The sequence below is a fragment of the Drosophila serrata genome, unplaced genomic scaffold (genome assembly GCF_035046125.1).
Source record: "Drosophila serrata isolate PLE 108 unplaced genomic scaffold, ASM3504612v1 contig_12, whole genome shotgun sequence".
In the NCBI taxonomy this organism is placed as follows: Eukaryota; Metazoa; Arthropoda; class Insecta; order Diptera; family Drosophilidae; genus Drosophila; species Drosophila serrata.
Genome location: NW_028256910.1, coordinates 55,338 through 80,414, shown reverse-complemented (window position 1 = coordinate 80,414; position 25,077 = coordinate 55,338). Strand labels below are relative to the sequence as shown.

Here is a 25,077-nt window from a genome sequence, read left to right as displayed (position 1 = left end):
AAAGTTGAAAGTGACAGGAGGGTCATGGATGCCTAGATTTAAAAAAAAAAAACAAGTTAATAAAATAAATTGAATTCAAAGCGCTTCAAAAGATATTTAAACAAAAGTATCTATATACATAAAAATTACTATTTATTTCTTTAAACTACCATTAGTTTCAGGTTCTTTAAGACGTATATTCCCCCAATCGATTGGTTTTATTACCAAATCGGTTAAATTGCCCAGATGTGTAACAACTATCAGAAAATGCTTACTGCAATCAAATGGGCTGCCCCACTAATTCTTTATTCGTTTTTCCTTTAGTTTTCCTCGAAAAGGAAGAAGGGGAAAAAAACTGACATGTGAGGGACAGACAGCCTAGACAGGAGAAAAAGGAGTCCTTCCTTCCTTCCTTCCGCTGCCTTGCTCCTCAACCAATTGTGACGTGGGTCAATTTAATTTGAAGAGATTGTAAAGTTGAAATGGCTGTATCTGTCACACGCCCAACCAAACTCAAAGGGAGGTGCTGAGGCTCCCATTGTCTTGTCCTTTTTTATTTATTTTCTTTCCTTTTTTTTGGGGGGGTCCAGAATGCGTGCAACTTCTTTAGGTGTTGAAGAGGAATCCCTTTTTTCCTTCCTTTTTTTTCTCAGCAAAGGGTCTCGTATTTGATATTTTCGTGAACCATTTGTGCTCCTGTCAGCAGTTTCATTATTTTCCATTTTTTTTTTTGTTCAAGTGGGTGATGGGTGTGTTGGCCCGGGAAGTATGAAATTCTGATGTCTTGATTGCCGTGGGACCGGAATGAAATTGAAATTGAATATTAAACCAGAATGGGTTTATCAGCTTGGTCTCTTATGTAATTATATGGAGCTGCCCTGAATTAGAGCAAAAAGGTTTTATAGAAATAGGTACTATAAGGTTTTTATAAGCATATATTAAAGCTTTAATAGTTTCAGACTTTTCACGGAATAAGTTATATATTTCAGGACTGAAAATGGCGCCATGGATATTTTCTCTTATTTTTTGGGGCTACTTTTGACACTATCACGATACTATCGTATACATTTATCACGTAAAAATGAGAATAAGGTTTTCTAGAACCTTAAATTATGATTTATTATAATGATAATGTAATAATATAATAATCATGTTATTGAAAATAAAAGTTTTCATTTATTTTTGAACTCTTTTTTAACAAGTATTTAATATTATATAATTACATGTTGATATAAAGTTAAAAAATAAAACTAAATAACAACTAAATGTTATATTTTTATTTGTTGTTCTCATTTTAACTAAAAATCAAATTTTTGATTATTGTTTATATAGTCAAATTAAAGCCTTCGTACTTATAAATATAGATATTTTGGCTTAATATTATTTTATATTATTTTTATGACTAGTAAATAGTAAATAGTACAAACAATAAATTTAAATTTATTTAAATAAATTTATTAATTTAATATTTATTTTATATAAACAGATATATTATATTTTTGATAGTATTATAATAGTCTAAAAACATAGATTGTGATGTCGAAAGCCTTTAAATTGATAGTATCGATGGTGCAATTTTTATATATATTTATTTATTTGCATGTATATATTTACCACTGAATTTTTTTGCACTAAATTTATTTATTTTTATAATTCAGTTAGAATAATATTATTCTTATACATAAATATTACTCATACGCAGCGTTGTCCCATTTTAAATAAATTTATGTAAACAACAGTCAGTTTCTTTAAAAGCTGAAATTGAAACAATTCCTATTATACTAAAGCTTCAAACAGCTTTCAATATATTATATTACCTGTTTTTATACCTTTATTCTTTTCCACAGAAAACCCTTCATTTTTGTAATTAAACAAAAGCTCATATGGAATTTGATGTTGTAAAATATGTAAATCCCTTTGAAAGTTTATGTTTAGCTTACTGCTTAAGACCGCATAATAATTTACAGAGTAACCAGGCACGATGCAGCTGTGGAAATCCGGCACACAATCATTACCACCACCACCACCACCGATAATACTCCCCACAAACTTCTGATTTACATGAGCCCCGGGAACAGGAACTGGAGCTTGCAACAGCAGAGAGTTGGCTTCCAAAGAACTTTTTCGGCCAGACAACAACTAATGAATGATGCAGCAACAAGGAGTGCGGACTGCTCCACAAGTCCGCAAAAAAAAAGAAAGTCGAAAAGTCCGAAAGTCCAGTCCATGGAGGGGCCGATGGGGATGGAGTCTGTGATGGTTTTGGTATTTTTTTTGTTTCTGGGTTTTGTAAGCATTTAATTAATATTGAAAGCGACACATAAAAGGCTTAAATGCCCAGATCCCTCACATATGCAGTGCACACTCAATCCGTGGAGTGCCTGGGCTTCCAGTAGTCGGGGCCAATCATTTTTTCCTGCACCATGTCAAAACCGGGTGACTGACTACCAGAGTGAATGGTTAGCTACAAAGAATAGTTGATGCGGCATACACTGAGCAAAAATTAAATCATTTAAGGGGAATATAAGAATATTAAATGACAAGAAATGGAAAATATTACTCATACGCAGTGGTGTTGCAAGTTAATCTAAAATCTAAACAATTGCTATGAAAATGCAGAGTCAAGTATAGTTTTTATTATAATATAATATATCTCATTTTATGTAAAATATATATAAAAAATATTACTCATACGCAACAATGTTACTCATACGCAGTGGTGTCCTGGTTGCAAGGGACTTAAGTAAATCTGAAATCTAAACAATTGCTATTAAAATGCAGCTCCTAGTATAGTTTTTATTATAATATAATATATCTCATTTTATGTAAAATATATATAAAAAATATTACTCATACATAACAATGTTACTCATACGCAGTGGTGTCCTGGATGCAAGGGTTTTGGGCAAACCTGAAATCTAAACAATTGCTATCAAAATGCAACTCTAATTATTGTTTTAAATATAATAATATATATAATTTTATGTATAGCAAACCCTGTTAAGTATTTTCATATGAATTTTTCGTTCTGTGCATTCTTTTTTTTAATAAATATTCCCCAATTTGTAGATTTAATTGTAATATTTTTCCCTGTGCCTTTGAGAGGAGAGTAAGTCAGTTGGTGAGCCTGCTAAGTTAGAAAGTTAGCTGGAACCTTGTCCTGTCATCACTTCAGAGTTCTAATGGGCGCGTCAGTGGCTCGTCTAGCGTTTTCCCAGTTTTTCCCTGGGCCCTGTACCATGGATACCAAAGCACTCCCCATAAGCCCTTCTGTCATATGCAATGTCCCATCATTCAACGAGCTCTTCAACCCGACTCGCACATACATACATACATATGTATATGTATGTGAATGTATGCTGAAAGGGAGTCCTTGCAGTGGCTCAATCATCGCTGATATGTCCTGCTGTTAGCTCCCCTATATAACCTGCCTGCCTTTGTATGCACACACCACCTTGCCACTTGTGATGCGCTTTTTGGCATTTCCCTGGCTTTTTGTGAACTGACTCTGGCCCATTTGTTTCCATTTGGATTCCTTAGCGCTAGGTGGTACTGGAAGGGATTGGGTTTTAAGGGTTTAAAGGATAACGGATCCAATAGTTTTTTACGGATATTTTACATAATTAAAATTTTAACTGGAATTCGGCAATTTGCAAGCCACTTTGTTAATTATTTAATATGAAATGTTACGGCATTACAGAAGTTTTATATAATTTATTGTATTTATAAATTCGTATAGAGTGAAAAAGTTAATATCATAAATTCGTATATAGTGAAAAAGTTAATATGAGATATTAACCCTTTAACTCTTTATACATAGTTTCTATAGTGTGTATATTCTTAAATATATAACAATTATAAATATACCAAATAATCTTCGTAGATAAGTTACAACTCATAAGAGGCAGGATGAAGTTTTAGGTTTCAGAGAATATCCTTCTAATTTCCTTGTCTTAATGCACCTTTTCTTGGGCATGTCCTGACATGTCCTGTCTCCACACTTCGATCTCATTACGATGTCAGATCGCAGAGTGCATTTTCCGCCCGAGGGTTGCCCAAGGAAAGCCTATAGAGATTCTTGTTGCCTTCCAAAGTGCACAGGAAAAAAGCGCATTGCGGCGCTGTCCATATGCCTGTAAAAGTGCACTGAAAAAAATCGAAATGGAAAATAAATAAGGAAAAAAATGTTCCAAAATTGATTTTGAGCATTTTAGAGATATTAATATTATATGTTATATATATTATATATTTGTGTTATATTCCAGGTATTCTCAAGTTGAAAAACAAAACACAAGCAATTAAAATATATTATCGCTAGAAATTAAACCAAATCCTTAAGATGATAGATCTGGAGTTTTTCCTTAGATTCTTGGAAAAGGTGAAATTAATTAGGTTTTAGAAAGAAAATATGTAAGTATCAAACCAACTTATAATAAATAGTGGAATTTCTACTAAAAATAACGTTGACAAATTTATTTAGCTTATAAAAAAATATATAAAACATTTCATAATTAGAAAGGCAGGAAAGAAAAAAAAGAAATAGAAATATATTAAATAAAGGTAATATCACTTTAAAAAAGTAACACATATAAATTTATTTGTGTAAAGATATTATATATTTATTGATTGAAAAAGGGGGGAATAAAGTAAGAATTAGGAAAATATAATCATGATTGCATAGTATAAAGTTATGGAACTATGGAAAAAAACGGTCGGCAGTTTATTTATTTAAAATTCATTTCTATAAACAAAGAAAAATATATTTTTGTACTATATAACAAAACCTTTTTTATATATATTTCTTTTATAGTTATACTATTATGAATTAATATATTACCTCTATATTAATATTCATGTTTAATGGTTTATAGTATAATATATTAAAAATTTATATATAATCTCTTATTTTCATGTTTAAAAGTACATATATCTATATGTAAATAGGTTTAAATAATTAATCTTTTATTAACTTATATTATATATTTTATTAAATTGACTGCTTCGAAACGTACTCGCTAATTTTCCACAGTGCAGTGTCATAAAGTGACAAATCCATCAACGGCTCGGAAGTAAAGTGATGCGGAGCATGAGCAATTTGTCTCTTCTGAAACGAAACGAAACGGAACGGAACTGAAATGAAACGGATGGGGAAACCGGGAATGGTATGGCCGGGAGTTCTCGCCGCGGGCAATTCAATTGCCAACATCCTGGGGATTTCCCCAGAGAGCGGAAAGGGACGTTGAGGTGGCCAATCACTTGCCACATTACCATGCATCGTAAAAGCGCTGTGTGTGGCAGCACTTCTTTATGTGGCACTGGGTGCTAAAAACTAAATTAAAGGGCGAATCCATTTAAGGTCTTTGGGGCAATCTGGGATTTATGCGTGTGTACCATCTTAGGGGGGCAGCCACTGATATTAAATTATGAGAGAGGAAATAGCTATATATTCCTAAGTAAAGAAGAAATAAAAGAATTAGTGAAAACATTTACTTAAGATTTCAAAATTATTCGTTAGAACAAACTTAACTCATTTTAAAGTCCTTCTATTTTCCCCTTAATTTCCCTATCTTTAAATTGCATTTAAAACTTGTGTTTTCTTTCCCCTTTAGCTGCCAGTTATTTTAGGTTCCCAAGTTAATATTCTAATGTTATTCCTGTAAAATAATTCACATTCTTTTTCCTTTGCTGCCTATTTTTAATATATGTGTGCATATATTTGAATTCAAAATATTTAAGGCAAATATTGGACGAGTAATAATGGATGATAGGCAGGCAGACACACCTCCTCCTGCTCACACCCTCACACGTTCATCGAAACTAAATAAATATTTTTGTTGTGTTTGCACTTTATTTGCATTGCCTGGCTGCAGCAGTTGAAAGCCAATATATGGCAAGTACATATATCTTCATAGATATGTCGGATTATTTCTTTTTTGCCAAACTAAATTGAGCGTAAACTTCCGGGCCTACGGCGCATTATTTGGCCATGGAGAGAGTGATCCATGTGCATATATGTATATAGTATACGTTCCTATATATATATTTGGATTTATGGATGGAGTGACGGGCGAAACAATCACATAAATTGTTCATAGTTCATTCTCGGGTGAGCCTCCCATCTGTTCAATTGCGGGATGTCCGCCTGAAATGGGCGCCAATTTTCAACAATTTTTTAACGCCACAAACTAAGGTGGTATGAATGTGTTCCGTTTTTTGTGACGACTCAAAAAAGAGGGTAACTTATACGAGAAAAAAAGGAAGAAAACTCAAAGGAGCCAAATTTAGAATAAGTTGCAGTTTATAATTAGATTCTTATGAATCAATCCACTTTGGCAATAAGAAAATAAATATGCAAAAGAAATATATTAAACACTTATAAATCTAATACAAAAATGTTATCATCAAAATAAATAATATAATGTACCATTTTTTTTGTAATCAAATTCAAAACTTTGTTTTTAACTCATATAAAATAATTAAAATATCAAAAATAAATTATACAGGCAAATGTGGAGAAATATTAAAAATTTTGAATGTAAAACTGGAACTATTTATATATTTATTTTATATTTATATATATATATATTTATATATATATATATTTATATATATATATATTTATATATATATATATATTTATATATATTTTTATATTTATATTTTAAAGTTAAATTTTTGCATTTTCCTCTACATTTAACAATCTTATTGTTTGCAGCTATATGCTACTACTTATTATAGAAATAATAATACTAGAAGATTACATATCTGCAAGCTATTATTTCGATAGCTTTAAAACTTTTAGACTAGTTTGCCAAAAACGGCTAGGTTGACTCGGCTGTTGATACTGATCAAGAATATATATACTTTATATTGTTGAAAATGATTCCTTCACTGCATTGCATGCTTTTGAACAAAATTATTTATAAATATTATTAATAAAAATAATGTAAACTATGATATATTGAAATTTCGAAATATTATACATATAAATTTCAATCGTTGGAATCAGAAAATAAATCATTCATTAGAAATTTTTTCGGATTATATGTATTTAATGGATACACATATCTCTCGAATGTTTTATCTCAGATATAGTTATTTTATAGTTTTATTCATATATCATATATCAAAAGCAGAAGTCTGGGACTACAAGCTCTTAATATCTTAAATGTAACATTTTTCGATACAGAATTAATTTAATACACCTTACTTTGATACGTATATTCTACGCCAGATATTGTTTTCTAGTTTCAGATATTCTGACCATTATATTTGTCCAAGTGTACTTGTGATATTGTTTTTGTACTCGTATTCGGCCATAAGCCGTTTATGCCCTTGATTTATTATGGGCCAACAAATCACCAACATGTTGCCTTAAACCCCACCCAGCCATCATTGTCATTCCCCCCATTGCCGATTTCGAGGCCGACTGCATTTTTAATGCTTTTCAAAACGGGAAAATGTGTGGAAAATGAGGAAAACTACCTCATTGGAAGGTAATATTTGCATTGTGCTGGGGGTTTTTCCATCGAATTCAAGTTCAATTCGGTGGCAAAACTCTTGTGAGTTGAGGCTCAAACTCGCAAATCCACACACAGGGGAGTACAAGGGAAGGATCAGGATCAGGGAGAAGGAGTAAATCAGGAGGGGAACAGGAGCCGAAGTGGAACATTCTCACAGCCACCGCCAGGTGGCCCCAAAAGTGATGATGACAGGGGCAAATGGAACTTTCGTGTATTATTATTACATGCCGTGTTCGCTTCTTTATTTATTTTCCCTGAGCCTTTGGCTTAATGGAAAGCAGGCCCCTTCAGGGTGGTGTGTACCCTTTCCTGCTTCCTCTCTCTTTTTTTTTTTTTTTTGGTAAGCAGGATAGACAATTTTGAGAAATCAATTGATTGATTTAAGAAAGAAAATAGCTTTTATATGTTTCCCCTCCGCTGATGAGGCATAAAAATCAACATGTTAAGACAGGTAATTCCCTTGAAAAAGCTTCAATAAAGACATTATAAAACATTAAATACATTTAAGTACATTTAAAATAATTTATAGTAAGGAAATACATTTGTTTCATTGAATTTCTTTAAGTTTTCCCAAAGGTTTGACAGTTCCCATAATCTATATGTGATTGAAATATAATTTCTGTTTCAATTTTCTTGGTGACTTAGTTTTCCTTTTGGAATTGGGAAAGTCTACTCTCACTCACACACTCAAGGAGCGGAGTGTTAATGGTCTTGGTGGAAAAAATGGAAAAGCCAGTGATGCGAAAAGTGTTGAAAATGAAAATGAAGTCGTGTACGCATCGAAAGCATAAAACGTGCATAAAAATCTGTCATTTACATTGGTAAAGGCGTGAAAAATTGGCAAGGTATCCCCCCACAATTTCCCTCGCTCTCTACCAATTTCCCCACTTTTCTTCGCCTTTCTCTTTCACTCTTTGTGTGCAATGTGCTCCCATGGCGAAAAGTTGGAAAAGCGCTGACGAGAAACTCGGTTTGTCTTTGGCTGTCGCAGCACCAGTCGGCCCTTTTTTTTATTTTTTTATATTTACCAGTTTTCCCCCCAGATTTTTCACCGTTCCTTCAGCTCCCTCATTTTCCGGCGCCCTCGTTTCGGCTTCAACTCTTTTTTTCGCTTTGAATTTGCTTTATGAGAAATTTATAATATCCCCCTCCCCCTCCAACCGAAACTCGAAGTCGAACGGAAACCGGTGAGGTCACGGAAAAATGTTAACCAGTTAATGTAGTTCAGATATATATACTATATGTTCATATATATATATATAAAAATTGAGTTTACTTCAAAGCTGGGTTTTTTTATGAGTTTTTCCCTTGTTGTTTTTTGAGTTTATCTCATTTTTTGCCTTATATTTGTTTATGAACTTTTAATTTTAATAAATATAATTGAAAAGGGTTTTTTAATTATGTATAATTACTAAAGAAACTTATTTACTTGTTGATTAAAGTCTTGAATATATATAGTTTTATTATATTAATATTGTATTACTTATATTATATATTATTTATTATAAATATTATTATATTTGTTTATATATTTTAGTGTTAGTTTAATTATATATACTTGGATTATAAGTAACCATTAAAGTAATTAATTAAACTCACTTTTCAATGTTAAATGTAAAGCTATATATTGATTTTTCTTCCAAGTTTAAGGTTTTCAATTTAAACTATTTTTCTTCTTCACCTCTTTATTATATTATATTATATTATATTATATTATATTATATTATATTATATTATATTATATTATATTATATTATATTATATTATATTATATTATATTATATTATATTTTACTATATTTATTTATAACTCATATCTGTTAGTTTCCTTTGCTTCCTCAATTAATTTTCTTCTAATAGCTTATTTTCTATCTGCCTTAACATTAAATATTCAACTTTTCCCTACTTTCCCTCCTTTGACTCTTCATTGCCTGGCCATTTATCCTTTCCTTACTCTGAAAAACATTCCAATACATTCTCTACTTAATTATTAAGACTACAAAATAAGGCACAACCTAATACCCAGTGGAAGTAAAGTGATAAAAGAGTTAAATCCCTCTCGTAAAACATTCACCAACCCAACTTTAGTTAATTCTAGTTGAATTCTCTGACAGTCGTCGAACCATAAATTTAAGTTGATTAATTAGCAAGTGAATTGCGGATATCAAAATGAATTAACTGCCATAACTCCCATAGTAACTTCACCCCTTATTTCCTCATTCAAATGCTTTTGCTTTTCCAACATACGTATACGTAATATAAATACGTATACGTAGCGTTGGCAGTTTCATTAAAAATGCAATCATGCCGGTTGGCTTCCGGATTAGTTTCGAGTCGGAAATAATAATTATGTGTCATAAAAATGTTGAACTAATTTGTTGGGCATAAAAAAACAGGGGAAAAATATACAGATATGCAAGATAAGCAAGTTGACAAATCAACACAACAACATTAATTTCGCGCTAGAAAAACTCATCCTCAATCCAGAGGAAAATTGTATAAAAGATGAAAATCCAGGCAGACTGAATCAGATGCTGGGATCTTTGTATCCTCCGGCAGTAAAGCAATTACATTTAATTATCAAAGCGTTATGCAAATGTTGGCTGCCTCTTAAATAACATAAATAAAATCCAGGCAGGAGTAGAAGCAGGAAATCTCCGCCCAAAAAAGAAAAATACGGCGCTGGAAAATTAAAAAGAAATCAAATGCGGTGTAGTCAGTTTTTCCCTCAATTTTCCCTTGTCCCGAAAAAGGGACCCACAGAGAGAAATCCTGTTTGAGGTTGCTCATATAGCGTGACAGTCTGTTGCCTTTTTTTCTGGTGGACTAAGTCGGGAGCCGGGAGTACCACATGGACACCACTGGCTTGGAGTTGGAAACTGGGAGCTGGGAGCTAAACCGCAGGAAGACAGACAGTAGCAAGGGATGCTGACTAACAGATGGATGCATTTCCAACGGAAACTTGGAAAAACCAAAGGGAGAGAGACACAGAGCTGACAAACAGAAATTTAATTTGAGTTATGTATTTTTTGGGTGTGCGGTTTATAAGCTTGTTAAATCAATAGAAATACAAAATGTTTCTTGACTTCAAGTTGCATAATGTAAGACTTAGAAACCTATACTTAAATTTATACTTTCTTAAGCTTAATTTCAACTTAAATCTACACATGTTCTCTTACTAGTTATGTTTTCTTTTCCCTTTACATCCCTTACACAATCTCGGACTGCTCATTTCCCTTGGTTTTTGTTTTCTTTACCACTATTTCTGCTATGAGGCTTCAGGCCAGGGGACCACATGGCGTATGCTTAATTTTGTTGCCACTTTGACAACTTGACTGTCTGCCTGCGGGGCTGAGTGTGTGTGTGTGTATATCTCAGTGTGTGTTCCCAGTGTGTGTTGACCAAGGGACAGCCAGTGTCCAGAGTCCAGAGATGAGATGAGATGAGTTGAGTTGAGCAGAGCAGAGTTGAGGCCAGGCCAGGCCAGGCAGGAGGTGTTGTCTGGCAGCAATTAAAAGGGTTTTATCACAAGTGCATTAAATATATACCTCACAGAGAGAGAGCCAAGAAGAAAATAGAGGCTGGGGAAAAAGCAGGGGGGCTGCTTGGCGGAAAAAGACCAACCGACAAACAACCTAATTAACTTGTCAAAAATTCCGACTCCCAAAAAGGAGAAGCAAAGAACCAAAGAACTGAGAACTGAGAACTGAGAACCGAAAATAAAAGCACCAAAAGGACCAAAAGGACCAGAAAGCAAAAGCAAACAAAGGACGCGCCCCCTTTTTTCGGTGGGTTTTGCCTACGTGCCCGGCTTAAGGTTCTATTAAAATTTCAATTAAATATTTCTTTTCCTCCACGCACATCGACTCGCTTTCGGGCCTTTTGCCGTACTTATGTGCTTTAATTATTGTTTTTATAATTATTATAATTATGATTGCGAGACAGGGACTGAGACCCTCCCGGGAGGGGGTTTGTATAGCGACAACAAACGCAAAATGAAAACGAAAATATATCCAGTGCAAAGCATTGGAAGGGAAAACTTTTGTACTTGCTGAAAGGCAAGCGGGGAAAATCTGGTTAAGGAAGGTACTCGAGAGCAGCGGCCATTTCGCACGCAAAATGTTTAATTATTGAAAATTCCTCCTGCGATGCTGGGGAAAGCGGGGGAAAAACTGAGACAACAAAAATCTGCTTACGTGACATTCTCCTTCTTCATTTTGTGGGTGAGCAAGAGAGAGAGAGAGAGAGCCTTTGCTGCATGTGGGGAAAATGCTAGGAAAAGCGCCAGCAGGAATAGCAGGAAAAGCTCTGCAAAACTAAAGACACAAATGTGCAGAGAAGAAAAACATACGAATGAAAAGTAATATATATATTAAAGTTAATGATAAAATAATCAAAATAACCTATAATTAAAATACATTAAGTTAAGTTTTCAAATTATTAAAAATACTTTTACCAAACAAAAACAATGGATTTTTCTTTGGTTTTTCTTTAAAAATATAATTTTGTATTATATTAATATTATAGTTATACATTTCTCCTTTTTTTCGATCAAGCTTTTCCTGCTTGTTGCTTAAAAAATAAACTATTTAAGATTTTCATTATACAAAGTCATATTGCTTTTAGTTTTAATTGTGCAAAATATTTAACTTAATAATGTTTCTGGGAATGCAATGTTTTTGTTTAAATAAATGTAAATACATGGATATAACAAATAATAACTAAAGTATTATAAGACATTAAGAGACTTAAAGCAGAAAACTTGACTTGCTTTAATATTTAATAACACTGTAAAGACTGGAAAGATAGTCTCGAAATTTATCAATATATTCACTTATTTTAATTGCAAAAGTGTCTAAATGTCCGAAAAATATTTAAAAAATGTCTAGGCAATCTATAAGTAAGTATAATTGGTCAGATTTAAAAATGACTAAATATTAAAAAAATATATATTTATGTATTTATATATATTCATGTAATTTAATACCTTGAAAGTTGATGTATTTTACATCTCTTCAGTGATCTCAGTGTTGCCAAAAATAGACGCAGACAGGCACTGGGAGTTTAACTAAAGCGTTCACAAGGACCAACAGATAGACAAAAGCCGCACACGTATATGTATGTATGTAAGCGAGCGAGTGAGCGACATCCTGCTGCACTTGCCGCTGCCTCTCGTCCTGTTGCCACTAAAAAGGAGCGCCGCAAGCAGTTTGCCTTCAACTTGAGCCGCCACCTTTACATCACTAAATGCACTGTTGCAAAAATATAATCCACAAGACGGGGATTATTTAAGTGCTTAAAACATATGGAAATTCAGCAATGCAGATTATGGAATTATAAGTATTTTCTATGTTGCATATTTATTTAAATGAAGGAGAGTTTGTAAATATTCTTAATATTCTTGTAAATTCAGTTCTTAATTCTGCATCTTTATCCAAATTAGAACATCCGATGACTGGGCACTTTTGGTGCACTTGTAACCTCAGTTTGACCACATCATAGTATCAGGATAATGAGTGAGATCCTGTCCTACTGCCCCAACCATTAGAGTGAGAGAGACAACTATCTAGACAAGTTAGAAAGTGAGAAACGAAAGAAAAAAAATATGGCTGCCGAACAGAGAGTTTCTGTACATTTTCCTTTTCACACTTGAATATTTTCTGATCCCAATTGATAGAATTCAAATATTTTTCTCTATTAAGAGTTCCTTGAATATTTTTTTCAGTGCCTTGTTGTTGGCAGTGCCCGCGACTTTTCAACGGGCGGCAACGGCGGTTTTTGCGGAGCTGCCATCCGTCTGTTCCACAGCCTCCGTTCGGCTGTCTGGTCTCCGGCTACGTGTCTATTTGAATTTACGCCACTGCTCCTCCGGCTTGAACGGAGATACCCTGTACTTAAGGTGTGTCGGACCAAGCGATCATCCCTACAGCATTTTTTATTTATATATTTACTTTGGGCTGCAACCGGAAACGGAAGTCGTTGCAACTGCTTGAAAAGTTAGCACACAGAGGGATTCTTTACTCTCAAAGTGAATTGATATTATTTGGCAAATTGTGCAGCGAGGCACGAAAGAAAAAAGAAAAGAAATATATATATAGAAAACTGAGTAAAAATCGGCAACATTTTATGCATATCAACGCACAGATTTTCAGGTAAAAGAGAAAGAGAGTTCGTGGAAAAAGGCAGCAATGCGGGAATGTAATTTAAAAACTGCAGTGACAAATGTATTGCGGGTTATATACGCTTTTCCGCCCCAGGGATTTGTGCGTGGCACTCGATAAGCGTTTAAGTAATTAAATGCACGCACGTGGCCATTTATAAAGCAGCTTTCCCCAAAAGACCCTGATCCGCATTAGTATTCTGAACCCATAAGAGAAGAATTTCATTCAGCTAAAAGTAGCTTTTTACCGACTTAATCCAATTAAATAAAGATTCAAGCATTATGGCAACGAACAAAGGATTATTTTACATATTCTACTTATGATTTAAGTTTCTAGGAAACTCTTGCAGGGTATTTTATTTATTGTCAGACCCTATAAAGTATTTATATTCTTTGTCAGCATCAACAGTCGCGTCGATTTAGTACGTCTGTTCGTTTACCTGTCCATCTGTCTCTCGGTTTTAAAGTTATCTTTATCATAGAGATTTCTGACTATTTTATTTAGTATATAAGTCGGAACAGGTTGGACTGGACGACAATAAAAAAAAATTCGAACTTTACTGTTTTTCAACACAATTGCATTATTCTTTATTATTTTAAAGTTTCACGTTTATTTTTGATTCATATATGATCTCCAACTTCTGTTTCCATAAATTTCGAATCTAGTAAGCATTTTTAATTGTGTTATTTATATTCTTTGCTCTATAACATAACATTTTGGACACTAATCCTAGTCGGAACTAATACTTTTACTTGTTTATTTGTTATTTTTGGTAAACTCTTTAAAATTTGTTATAACTAAAAGCGGTGTTAATATTTAGATAACTTTTCAGGCTTCATCTTGTGTGCTCCAGTTTGTTTCTGCTATGCCACTAATTGAGGACATTCAGTCCGTTTCTTGGATCACTTTACTACCTTGACCGGCTTCCGTTTGGAAAGATCGGATGAGAGTGTTTGGGAGCAGCCACTTTTACTGATGATTTCGGAATTCAATCCAGCTTCAACTTCAAGTTAATATACAGGAGGACGTTAGCTCCCAGTTATTGAACGCAAAATTTTTGACCGTTTATAATTTTAGACTTGCTATCTACAAACATTTGTAAGCTATTTCTGCCTTTTCCGGATCTTCGAGTAAATGGAGTCGTCTTTTAAAAAAATCTCAAATGGTAGCATGGCTCCGCCTACCCTTTGATATAATTTTTAAGGAAGACTTGCATTTACTTATTGATCTATCTATCTATACTAACTAATTAATATGTATATTTTTCTAAATTTATAGTATTATATCAAACTTTTAGATTTTTCTAAATTAACCTTGAATAATTTTCAATAAAGCGAATTTTATAACGTTAAATATGATATGTGTTGATTTCGATATATAAAAGTATACAATAATTTACCTTTTTATTGATACTTTTCGATAAAATATATATTTTATCACTACATATTATACATATCAAAGTTATTAGGTATTTTACATTTTATTTTGCATATTTTTGGATAATACCTATATTTTTATATAGATAATACCTATGTGTAATATGCAATAATCAAGATATTAAAATTTAGGATATATATGGGTAAGTTATTAAACTTAATATCTTAGTAGATATATCATATCGAAACTTTGCATTTTGAGATACTTCCCTGACAAGGTTTGATTAACTTGCCTCCCACGTGTGACCCCATTTAGCCCTTACCTGATATGTAATTTTGTGGGAAAAAAGTAATTTTATAATCAAATGGAAATTAAATTGACCACTTAATCACCAATCAATATAAATACTAATGTTTATCCCTTTTATGGCGCCGCGGAAAATCCTTCGCGCATTTTCCGGTTTCAGTTCAGTGGGAAAAGCGTGTAAATCACTAAATATTTAATGCAACCTCGGATAAAGAGTTTATAATCATTTGGAATTAAAGTCTATAGCCTGAAGCCTGGGGCTTTCTGTAACCTGTAAGTTCCCCTGCCAAGTAATAAGAGCCATAATTATGCGTAAATAATAAATTGTTGCTTTATTGAATTTCATTCCATTAAAATGTTACCACATAATGAGATGTGTATACATGTATAAGAGTGTTAGTTTTATGTGTGCGTTTCTGTGTTGTTTCTTATTATTTTTTTGTTTATTTCTTGTTACGCTGATACCTTTGAAGATTGTTACATTTCCCGTTGCCAAATCGAATTAATTTTTTTTTTCGCATCGCCAACTTAAGGGGTTTCAATTTAAAGTTGGCCTTGAGTTTCTAAATTCTAATAAAAGCTCGTTATCAAATGAAATGATTTTTGTATGAGTAAATCTTAACGGGGGTTAGTCGCCACTGTGCTTAGTTTAATTGCTGGCGCTTCTCTTACTTATTTTTTTCTCTCCTTTGATATGTTAATTACACCGCATTGCATCCTCTCTCTCTCTCTGCTTGACTTCCGCTTCCGCTTTCTCTGCTTTCTCGGTGCTTATACAATTTTTATTTCCGCTGAGTGTGTGTTTGTGTATTGTGTTGTGTGTAATGCATTTGTTCTTTATGTTTACTGCTGCTTTCTCTTATTTTTCTACACAAAGGTATTTTGTATTTCTTAAGGGTTTTTTAACTCGTTTTTTTTATGTGTTTGAGTGTTTAATTTGCTTCCGACTCTTCTGAAAGGTATTAAATCAATTAAAATATGTATTTAAATAATTTTAAACATTTTTGAAATACTTTAAATAGACCGTTTTCAAATACAAAAATGTTATGTAACAATTATATTTAAAATTATATTTCTGGTAGCTCAAAAATATTGAAATGAAACTTTATGGTATAATAAATACTGAGTAGTTGTGAAAAATGTTATTAGTTTGTAATTAATAAAAAATATTCAGACGTTTTAAGTGTTGTAATTATTTTAAAAAATGAAAAACACTTACACTAAAAAAGTTTTTAAAAAATACCACAATTCAGAACCAACAAATTCATACAGAATCTTATAAGATGAGTTTTAGAACTCGCTGCAAAAGTGACCTAAAAGTATGCAATAATATCTCTTTCAGGGAACTAAACTTTTGGTCTGAAGCAAAACTTGTTAAAATATATAATTGTCTGCTGATATGTTGCCTTTGTTCTTTATTTATCTTTGTTTTATTTTTTGCTATTTGATCTCTATAACGTATTTGCTGTTATTTAGTTCTGACTAATTAAGTGTTTTATGTGTTAAGTTTCCTTGTGGTTGATGTTGTGTTCCTCTTGTTTTTTCTCTTTTGTTTGAATTTTGAAACCTATTTCGATGGACTTGCGTGCAAGGGGCGAGAAGAAAGCGTTCTTTGTGTGTAAATGTGTGTTTGGAAAGGCGATTTCTCTAACAATTTCATCTAATGTTTTTTTTTTTTTAATTTATTTCCAGCTCATTTACACCCAATAGCAATGCTCTCATTAAACTAAAAAAGACACCAATCGAAATTAAAACAAGAATTCAATATGTTTTTCTGGTTATCACTTTTTGATTTCTAACAGCTCTTTGAGTGTCTGTGTATTGGGTGTGTCTAAACGTGTGTGTGTGTGTGTGTCTACAGGTGTGTGTTTTGGTGTTATTTGCTATTTATACACAAAAAAATTTCGGTTTTTTTCGTTTGCTTAATTTTTACATTTTTTTTCTCATAATTTCTTTTTAAATTTTCTTGTTATTTAATTTATTGTTATACCTCTAACGTTTATCGTTCAAATGTTTTCGTTTTTTTCTTTTTTAATATTCACCACAAAAAAAATATGTTTACGACAATTATCTCTAGATCTTTGATTCGCCTCCTCTTGTTCTTTATAGAACATAAAACACCAAAAATAATACATCCGAAAGCGGCGACTACAATATAGTACTAGATTTATGTTAAATTTTCTTTTATTTTATCTTTTTTAATGGGGTAACAGGTGGGGAAAGGGGAATGGAAATTTGTTAATCGAAGGGTTTATTAATTTTGTTTAATATTTCGGGACTTTTTCTTTGGGATTTTGGTTAATATGGTAATATTTAATTTTCTTAAAGTGAAATAAAAAAAACACTCTTTAATATCAGTCTAAAGTTTTTTAACTTGAATTTAAATTTAAAACTATCAATGTACCACAGAATTTTGTAAAAAAGTGAACTTAAAGAAAATTCTCAATGATATATCTTGTGAAAATGCTAGGAAATCACTAAAAAAATGATCTATAACCTTCTAATGATATTTTTAATTTAGGTTTCTAGGAATTTTAAATGCCAAAATAAAATAATTGATTCAAGAAAATATATTATATATTAATAAAAAATTCTTAGTGTAATTTTTATATAAATTGTATGCAGCTAATTGTTCACCAATAAAACATATATACAAAATTAAATAAAAAATCATGTAAAAATGTTTAAAATCTCTGGAAAAATTTCTTTAAATTATAGTATAATATTTATACTTAAAAATTAAATAAAATTCTTGAATATTTAAATAGAATGGGTTATAATTTTAAGAAGACTTTAACTTTTTGAAATCACTGTTAAGTTATCTAAAAGTATGCAATGATTTTGGGGGTTTACTGAAAATTCGTAATATATTTAAATCTCAAAATATTTATTTTAAAATATATTTTAAAATCATTTAATTGATATTTTTGTTAAATATTTTAGAAGCTCTTTTGGGCTATGAGAAAATGTGTGTTCCAGCGATCTCTTTTATCCTTTCTCCCCTTTCCATTCCTGTTACCCATTCAGCGATACTGCGCCTCCGGCTCTATTTATGTATGTCTGCCATTCCCCTCCAGCTCTAATCCTATCCAGCTGCGGCGGCTTAAGGCATCGGATAGTGATTCTGCTCAAAGTCCTTGTGTCGCTCGCCCAGCGACCTGTCCAGCCGCCGATCCGTGATGGCCACGAATGGCAGGCGTGACTGCTTGCCTCTGCTGCTTCCGGCCAGGCCGGAACCAATGCCACCACCAATGCCGTTGGCCATGCCGATGCCATCCACAACGCGATGGTAAACGAATGAATTGAGCGGCGAGGGTGCTCCTCTGCCACCTCCTCCTCCTCCTGGAGGATTCTCTCCTCCTCCTCCTCCTGCTCCTCCCCCGGCTGGCTTCTCGGCCGTGGCATTGACCATTGTCTCCAGGCGTGGCCAACTGCTTTGACCACGACCCGCCACATTGGCCACAAACTGAGCACTCCGGCTGCGACTGCGCGGCGTTCCCAGGAAGCTGCCGGCTATGGCCGGATACGAGGGTAGCTTAAAAAGAGCTGGCTTCGGTGTGGACGTGGACGTGGTGGATGTGCCTGAAGCTGTTGCCTTATTGGCCATTTCCCGTTGCCAAAAGTCCAAGGCAGCGGAGGAGGCCGGCGCTGGATCTGGGTGTTCTTCCATGGAATCCGAGGCGGTAACATCTTCTTCTGGCAAATGATTGCTAGCCGTGGTTGTGGATGCCGCTCTTCGTTCCTCCTCGATCTCGTCCTTGTATTCCTCATCTTTGAATACGCCATCGTTAAGCTTGAGTGGCTTTATGACCATGCCACTGCCCACGTAAATATAGCCAGCATCCTTGGAGGAGCTCTTCTCCTTGGCTCCTGCTGCTGGCTGATGATGAGCCACAGCCAAGGTGGGCGTGGGCGTGGGCGATGTCTCCGTGGCATTCAGGTGACTCCGCTGTTGGGCAAATAAATCGAAGCGTTGGTGCTGATGCTGATGATAGCGACGCCGCTTCTCCTTTAGATACTCATCATCCAACCGGACCCCGGACTCGGTGCTACTGCTGCTGCCTCCTGGCGGCGGCGGAGCATTGGTGGGCGTGGGCAGGGTTCCTTCCAGCAGGTTGAGAAGTTGCTTGTTCCTCCGATTGTACTTCTTGATGTATGGCGGCAGATTGGCCTCCTCGCCGCGCTCCTGCTGTGCCTCCTCCAGCTCGGCGGCGCTCTCGTAGTCATCCTCGTAGTCACTGTACAACTCTGGATGGGATTCGCGGTAGTGCTCATCGTAGACCTGGAACTGCACACGGGCTAGATGTGGCCACTTGGCATAGTAACGTTCTAGGTGCTGCAATTCGGTGATCTGGTGTCCCAACTGCGGTTTTGGTGGCGGCAGTGGAGGCGTCGGTGGCGGAGAGCTGGTGGCACTGGAACCTCCTAATGTGGTCTGTCCGGCCTTCCTTTGGTAGGGATTACTGCCTCGTGATCGGAGATTACCTGACGTCGATTTCTGATGATGATTGTGCTGACTGCGATGGTGGTTATAGTGGTGGTTATGTTGGTGGTGATGATGATTGCCCAAGTGTCCACTGTGGTGGTTTTGATGGTGGTGCTCCTGATGCTGCTGGTGATGATGCTTCTGGTTTTCGCCTTGGGTCTTGACACCGTTGCGCAGCACTGGACTTATCCTTCGATACCAATTGCCATTATCGTGAGCTATCAGTCGCTCCATCTCTGTGCGATGCTTGAGATCCTCCTCCAGCTGCTGCTGCTGCTCTTGCTCCTGCTCCAGCTGATGGTGATCGAAGTAGTTGACCTGTCCCTCATAGAAGGGTTTCTGGGGTCTCAAACCCACGGCGAATATGGGTGGTGAGTGGGAGGAGAAGGAACGTTCTCGTTCTCGTTCCCGTTCCCGTTCCCTCTCCTTTTGCAGCTTTTGGAGATGCCTGGCCGAGGCGGTGGGCTCTGGCGGAGGAGGACGAGCTGTCCCGACTGGCTGCCGCTTCAAATAGTCCTTGTAGCGCTTCTTGTGGCTCTTGTGTCCCGTCCGCTGGCGACTACGGCGGAGAGCCTTGAAACGTTCGAAGGCAGACTCTGGGGCTGAGGTTGGTGACTCGGTGGTGTCTGGAAAATAGAAAGAGTCCTTTGTTAGTCTCGGCACGCTGCTCCAGGCTCGGAAGTAATAGATTTCTATTAGGCCAAAGGACAGCCGAAATATAGGGTATGTAAGGGGTATATTCAAATATAGGGAAAGTGTAAGATTACATTAAAATTCAACAAAAAAATTATGTCAAGCAAATATTGTAAATTTCAACTTCTGTGAATTATACAAATTCATGAAAAAATTCTTTTAAAAATACTACCTTTCACAGTCCTAGGTACCTAAGGTATTCCCTGCAATTGGAGTGGTTTTCCTTCTTTCATCCGATTTTACCCGGCTTAGTCCTGCTCCAGGATCCTTACAAACCGCACAAATCCCACCGTCCATCGTCTCCTTCATACAAATTCATTTCATTTTGATTTGTGTCCGCGAGGGAAGCATTACAAATCATCAAGAAACACAGAAACATAGCCACATTCTAGGACTGAACTTGTGTTTCAGCCCTCGCTGGTGTCCTTCTGACACAGTCCAGGCACGTCCTGTCCCAACCTCCCCTTAAGAAGTTCATTTCTGGGCCAATCCCCTGGACAGATTTAGCTTGCTTCGAAAATCTTTACCCATATACATATTTATATATATATATATACACACGATATTTCCTATTTTGTGAGCTTTATTGCTTAATGTTAGGGAGGTTGGAAGCACAACTTTTTCCGTTTGATTTCTTTTCGTTTTTCACCAATGCACATGAAAATTGAAAGAAAATTTGCATAAACTCGAGCGTAAAGCTAAACTAATTAGGGCTCATGCGAATTTCCAGAGCTCTTTAAGCGCATATTAAAGACACTTTTCCAACTCTCATCTCTCGTTTGTCTGGGAAATGCTTTGGGGATTTCCCTTACATATTTTCAATTTACCACACAAGCACACATCCCACACTCAGCCTGACTTTGATGGGATCTCTAACTGAGGTCCAGATCCCGCACTGTGGAATGCGGCACAGTGGGGCTAACGGCTAAAATTCCTGCTGGGCAAAAGTATGTAACTCACAGGGAGTGGGGAAATATGCTTGGTTTGATGTACATTCAGAGGGAAAAGAAAGAAACCCGCAGTTGAGTGTATGTGAGTATGAGATATCCGATGCCCAAAGCATTGTGGATGAAATTAAAAGAAACATGGCTTATAGTCACATGGTTGAATTATGCTTGAATTTATTAAGAAACTTTAATTAAACAGAAGGGAAAGCTAAAGAAAATGTTGGCAAAAGAACTGATGTTGCTAGAAAATTGGTGCGCAATATCCATTTATAGACATATGTTGCTAGAAACATGTTGTGAAAAACCATTGAAAATGTTGCTAATGTTCAATTAATACAGCAACTTTGGCGACTAATAACTTCTATGTTTATTATCAGATTTTGCTAACATTTTCAGAGAGAGATTTTATTATTCAATATTAAATAATTTGAATAGAATTTGAATTGTGACAAGGGAAGCTGGTGTTGCTAGAAAAATTATGCGGAATATCCATATAAAGACATATGTTGCTAGGAGCATGTTGAGCAAAACCATTTGTAAATGTTTCTGAACTTCAAAATCCTTATAGTAACTTTGTTGTCTTATAACTCCTATGTTTATTATTTGATTTTGATTTCAGACGGGCAAAGGAACATGACTATATCAACCGGGTTGTAATACTAATAAAGAATCTATATATGTATATGTTATCTATATATAGTCTCCTGACTTACCCTGACGATAGGGTTGCCAAGCTGAATCCACATCAGTTTCCAATTTCCCCTCATCTGGAGGACTTTCCACCTCGACCTTTGCCTCCTCCTCTTCCGGCGGCGGCTGCTGTTCGGCATAGTCATCGTCCACGAATCGCGGCTGCTGCAGCTTCCTTATCGCAGAGAAGCTCAAGGAGTTCTCTTCCAGGTCCTGCGACCTGGTTGTATCGAAGGTGGCCAGCTTCCGCTTGATGTTGCCATTGTCATAGTAGTGCATTTCACCCAAATTTAAATCCTGATCTTCCTCACTGTCCTGCTCCTCCTCCTGCTGCCTAATCCTGCCGATCTCATAGTTGCTGCCATAATATCTACTCTCCGTTGGTATTGGCCTCTTTAAGCCAAAGACATTGCCGCCATGACGCTTTTGTTTGTGGCCAATTATTGGTGTTGGTGGCCTTGTTGTTGAACTGCTTGCGGGGCTTGTTGGTGTTGAAGTTGTCGTTGTTGGTGTGACTTTGGTTGTTGTTGTATCTGTTGTTGGCATTGCTGTTGTTGTTGTTGTTAATGCGGCAACTGAGTTTTTCTTCTTGTTAAGCAATCCATCATTGTCATTGGACAACTTAATGTCCAAACTCTCGCCCCCATCCTCATCGTCTTCGCCAACGTCATCGTCATCGCCATCGTTGTCTGTTGGCAATACTTCATCATTATCCAAATTGTCCTCGATATCGCCAATGGCCTCGTCCACCTGTCTGGCCCCGTGTTGCTGCTCCTTTTGCCGCTCCTGGCCGCCAGTTGGCTTATTAAATTTTCGTTCATTTAATATTTCAATGGAATCGAACAGCTGCGACTCCTCAAGTAGTAGTTGTTGCTGTCCATCGTCGCCACGCTTCCGTTGCTCCTTTGGCAGCTGATGTTGCTCCTGTTCCTGCTGCTCCTTCTGATGCTGCTGCTGCTGGTGCTCCTGCTGTTGATTTTGCTGTTCGTGCATGTTCTTAAATTTTTTATACGCAAAACTTTGCCTGCCAAAGTTCGCGTTGTCCTCGTCGCCGGAAGTGAACGTTGTACCACCTACGGTAGGAGCTCCTTCTTCTCCTCCATCTCCTCCATCAGCAGCCTTAGTTGCTTTAGTCGCCGGCTGGTTTTCCTTATTGTTTTTCAATTTGTAGTTGTAGTGGCTTATATTGTTCTTCTTCTCCTTGGCCCTCTTCTTGTTGTTGCCATTGTTATTTTGGTATTTCTTGGCGTCCAGGTAAACACTGAAATTCTTTGAAGTGGGCCTTTGAGATTCAAGTATCTGGAAGCGAAAAAAATAATGGTATTAACACGGGTATTTCAAGGTGATTTTATCGATGTAACTGGGCTACAGTTTTTTCTATGAAATAAAAAGGTCAGAGAAATTCAAGGTCTAGATGTCGACTTCCTTGAAAATGTGGTTTAAATGTTTAAAAAATACAAACACTCAATTAAGTACATTTAATAGATGCTTTTACTCATAAGTAGGTTGTTTAAAATCATTTAGAATAGTAGTATAATAGTTTGAAATATATTACTTTATATATATATATATTAAATTGAACGGAAGTGTTTTTATTAAAAGAATATGTTCATAAAAAGATAAATATAAATAAATAATCTGTACAATTACCCAAGTTAAGAGGGTAAAACTAAAATAATAATTTTCCATTAGTATTTACTTCAAATTATTTTAAAAATCTTAAAGCTGTGGTTAAATGTTTTAATTATATAACCAAAACTTTAATTATATGAATTACATAGATCATTTTCCTAACGAATTAATAAATTTTAATAAAAATGCTTTTAACTACCTAAATTTAAAATCTAAAACTATATTTTTCTTTAAAACTGAATTTCGATTATCAAATGGATTTAAATACCTTACAGCAGGAGTAAAAATGCTTTAAAAATATAAATAATATTAATATATATATTAAATTGAAATTATATACCCTTTATAAAAAATTTAGTTCTCAAATAAATAATTAATCCTTTAAAACCTATAACAATTTTAAATTAACACTTTACATAGTTTCAGAGTTAGCTAAGCTCTCATATAAAGGGTATACATATGTAAGTACCTAAAAATAAATTTAAAAAAAAACACCAAAACTGAATTCGAAATAAACTCAAAGAAATCTCCGTCTTAGAAGCTCTCTTTTAAGGATGTCAGGACGAGGTCCTAGCCAAGGTGTATGTGTGTGTGTGGCCTGCACATGTGCAGCTTTAGACAATAAAATGAAACTTTCATTTCGTGCCCGACTTGAGTGTCTGCAAATCGTTGATTAAGGGATGAGGGGGGGAGAGTGGAGGATGGAAAAATGGGAAAATGGGAAATTCAAAGAAATTGACAGTGCATCGAGGTGGGAAAGGTACTGCGGAGTACTACAAATGTTGGGTTAAGTGCATTTCAAAGTGCTAAAAGCTGTTTTCCAATTTCTTTTTTAAGTTCCCCTTACTTAAGGGCTTTGTTTTTGCTTCTTTTAAATTGCAAGAGTTTTAATTTTAAAATATTTTATTTCTTATTTTTATATAACATAATATTATGGGTTAAAATGCTTAAGCGGTTTTCCAATTTAATACATTTGCAATAGTATTTATTACTAAATATAATTTTCGGTCTTTAAGTAATTAATAAAAAATATGTATTTTTTCAAGACACTTTTTGTTTTTTGGTAATTTACTTATTAACCGCTTTTCTCTCTGATTTTTGTTTTATATCTCATTTATTTGTTTGGCTTAATTTCGGCTCCAAAAAATGATTTCAAGTGCTGGCTTGACTTGGTCTCATTTTTTGCTCAAGTGACTTTCAATGCAGAGATTGTACTGGCCCCCTTTTTTCGCCAAAACCCCCTTAATATTTCTGGGAAAAGTAATCTGACTTGGGCCATTCGCA

General features: G+C 35.0%; 1 protein-coding gene and 1 long non-coding RNA gene across 2 annotated transcripts in view; one reads left to right on the top strand and one right to left on the bottom strand.

Annotated features, from left to right (window-relative positions):
- Positions 1-14,299: 14,299 nt before the first annotated feature.
- LOC110179393 (uncharacterized) lies at positions 14,300-15,015 on the top strand. Its single transcript, XR_002319385.2, has 2 exons — positions 14,300-14,434; positions 14,495-15,015. It is a non-coding gene; the product is annotated as an uncharacterized LOC110179393 (long non-coding RNA).
- Positions 15,016-15,651: 636 nt separating this feature from the next.
- The window catches only part of LOC110179387 (uncharacterized), a 51,097-nt gene continuing 41,671 nt past the window's right edge, over positions 15,652-25,077 (bottom strand). The window contains exons 3-4 of the mRNA XM_020946912.2: positions 22,185-23,460; positions 15,652-20,457 (exon numbers count right to left, since the gene is read on the bottom strand). Of these exons, the coding sequence (XP_020802571.2) occupies positions 18,449-20,457; positions 22,185-23,460 (3,285 nt within the window). The 3' untranslated portion in view covers positions 15,652-18,448. The remainder of the gene's footprint in view (positions 20,458-22,184; positions 23,461-25,077) is intronic.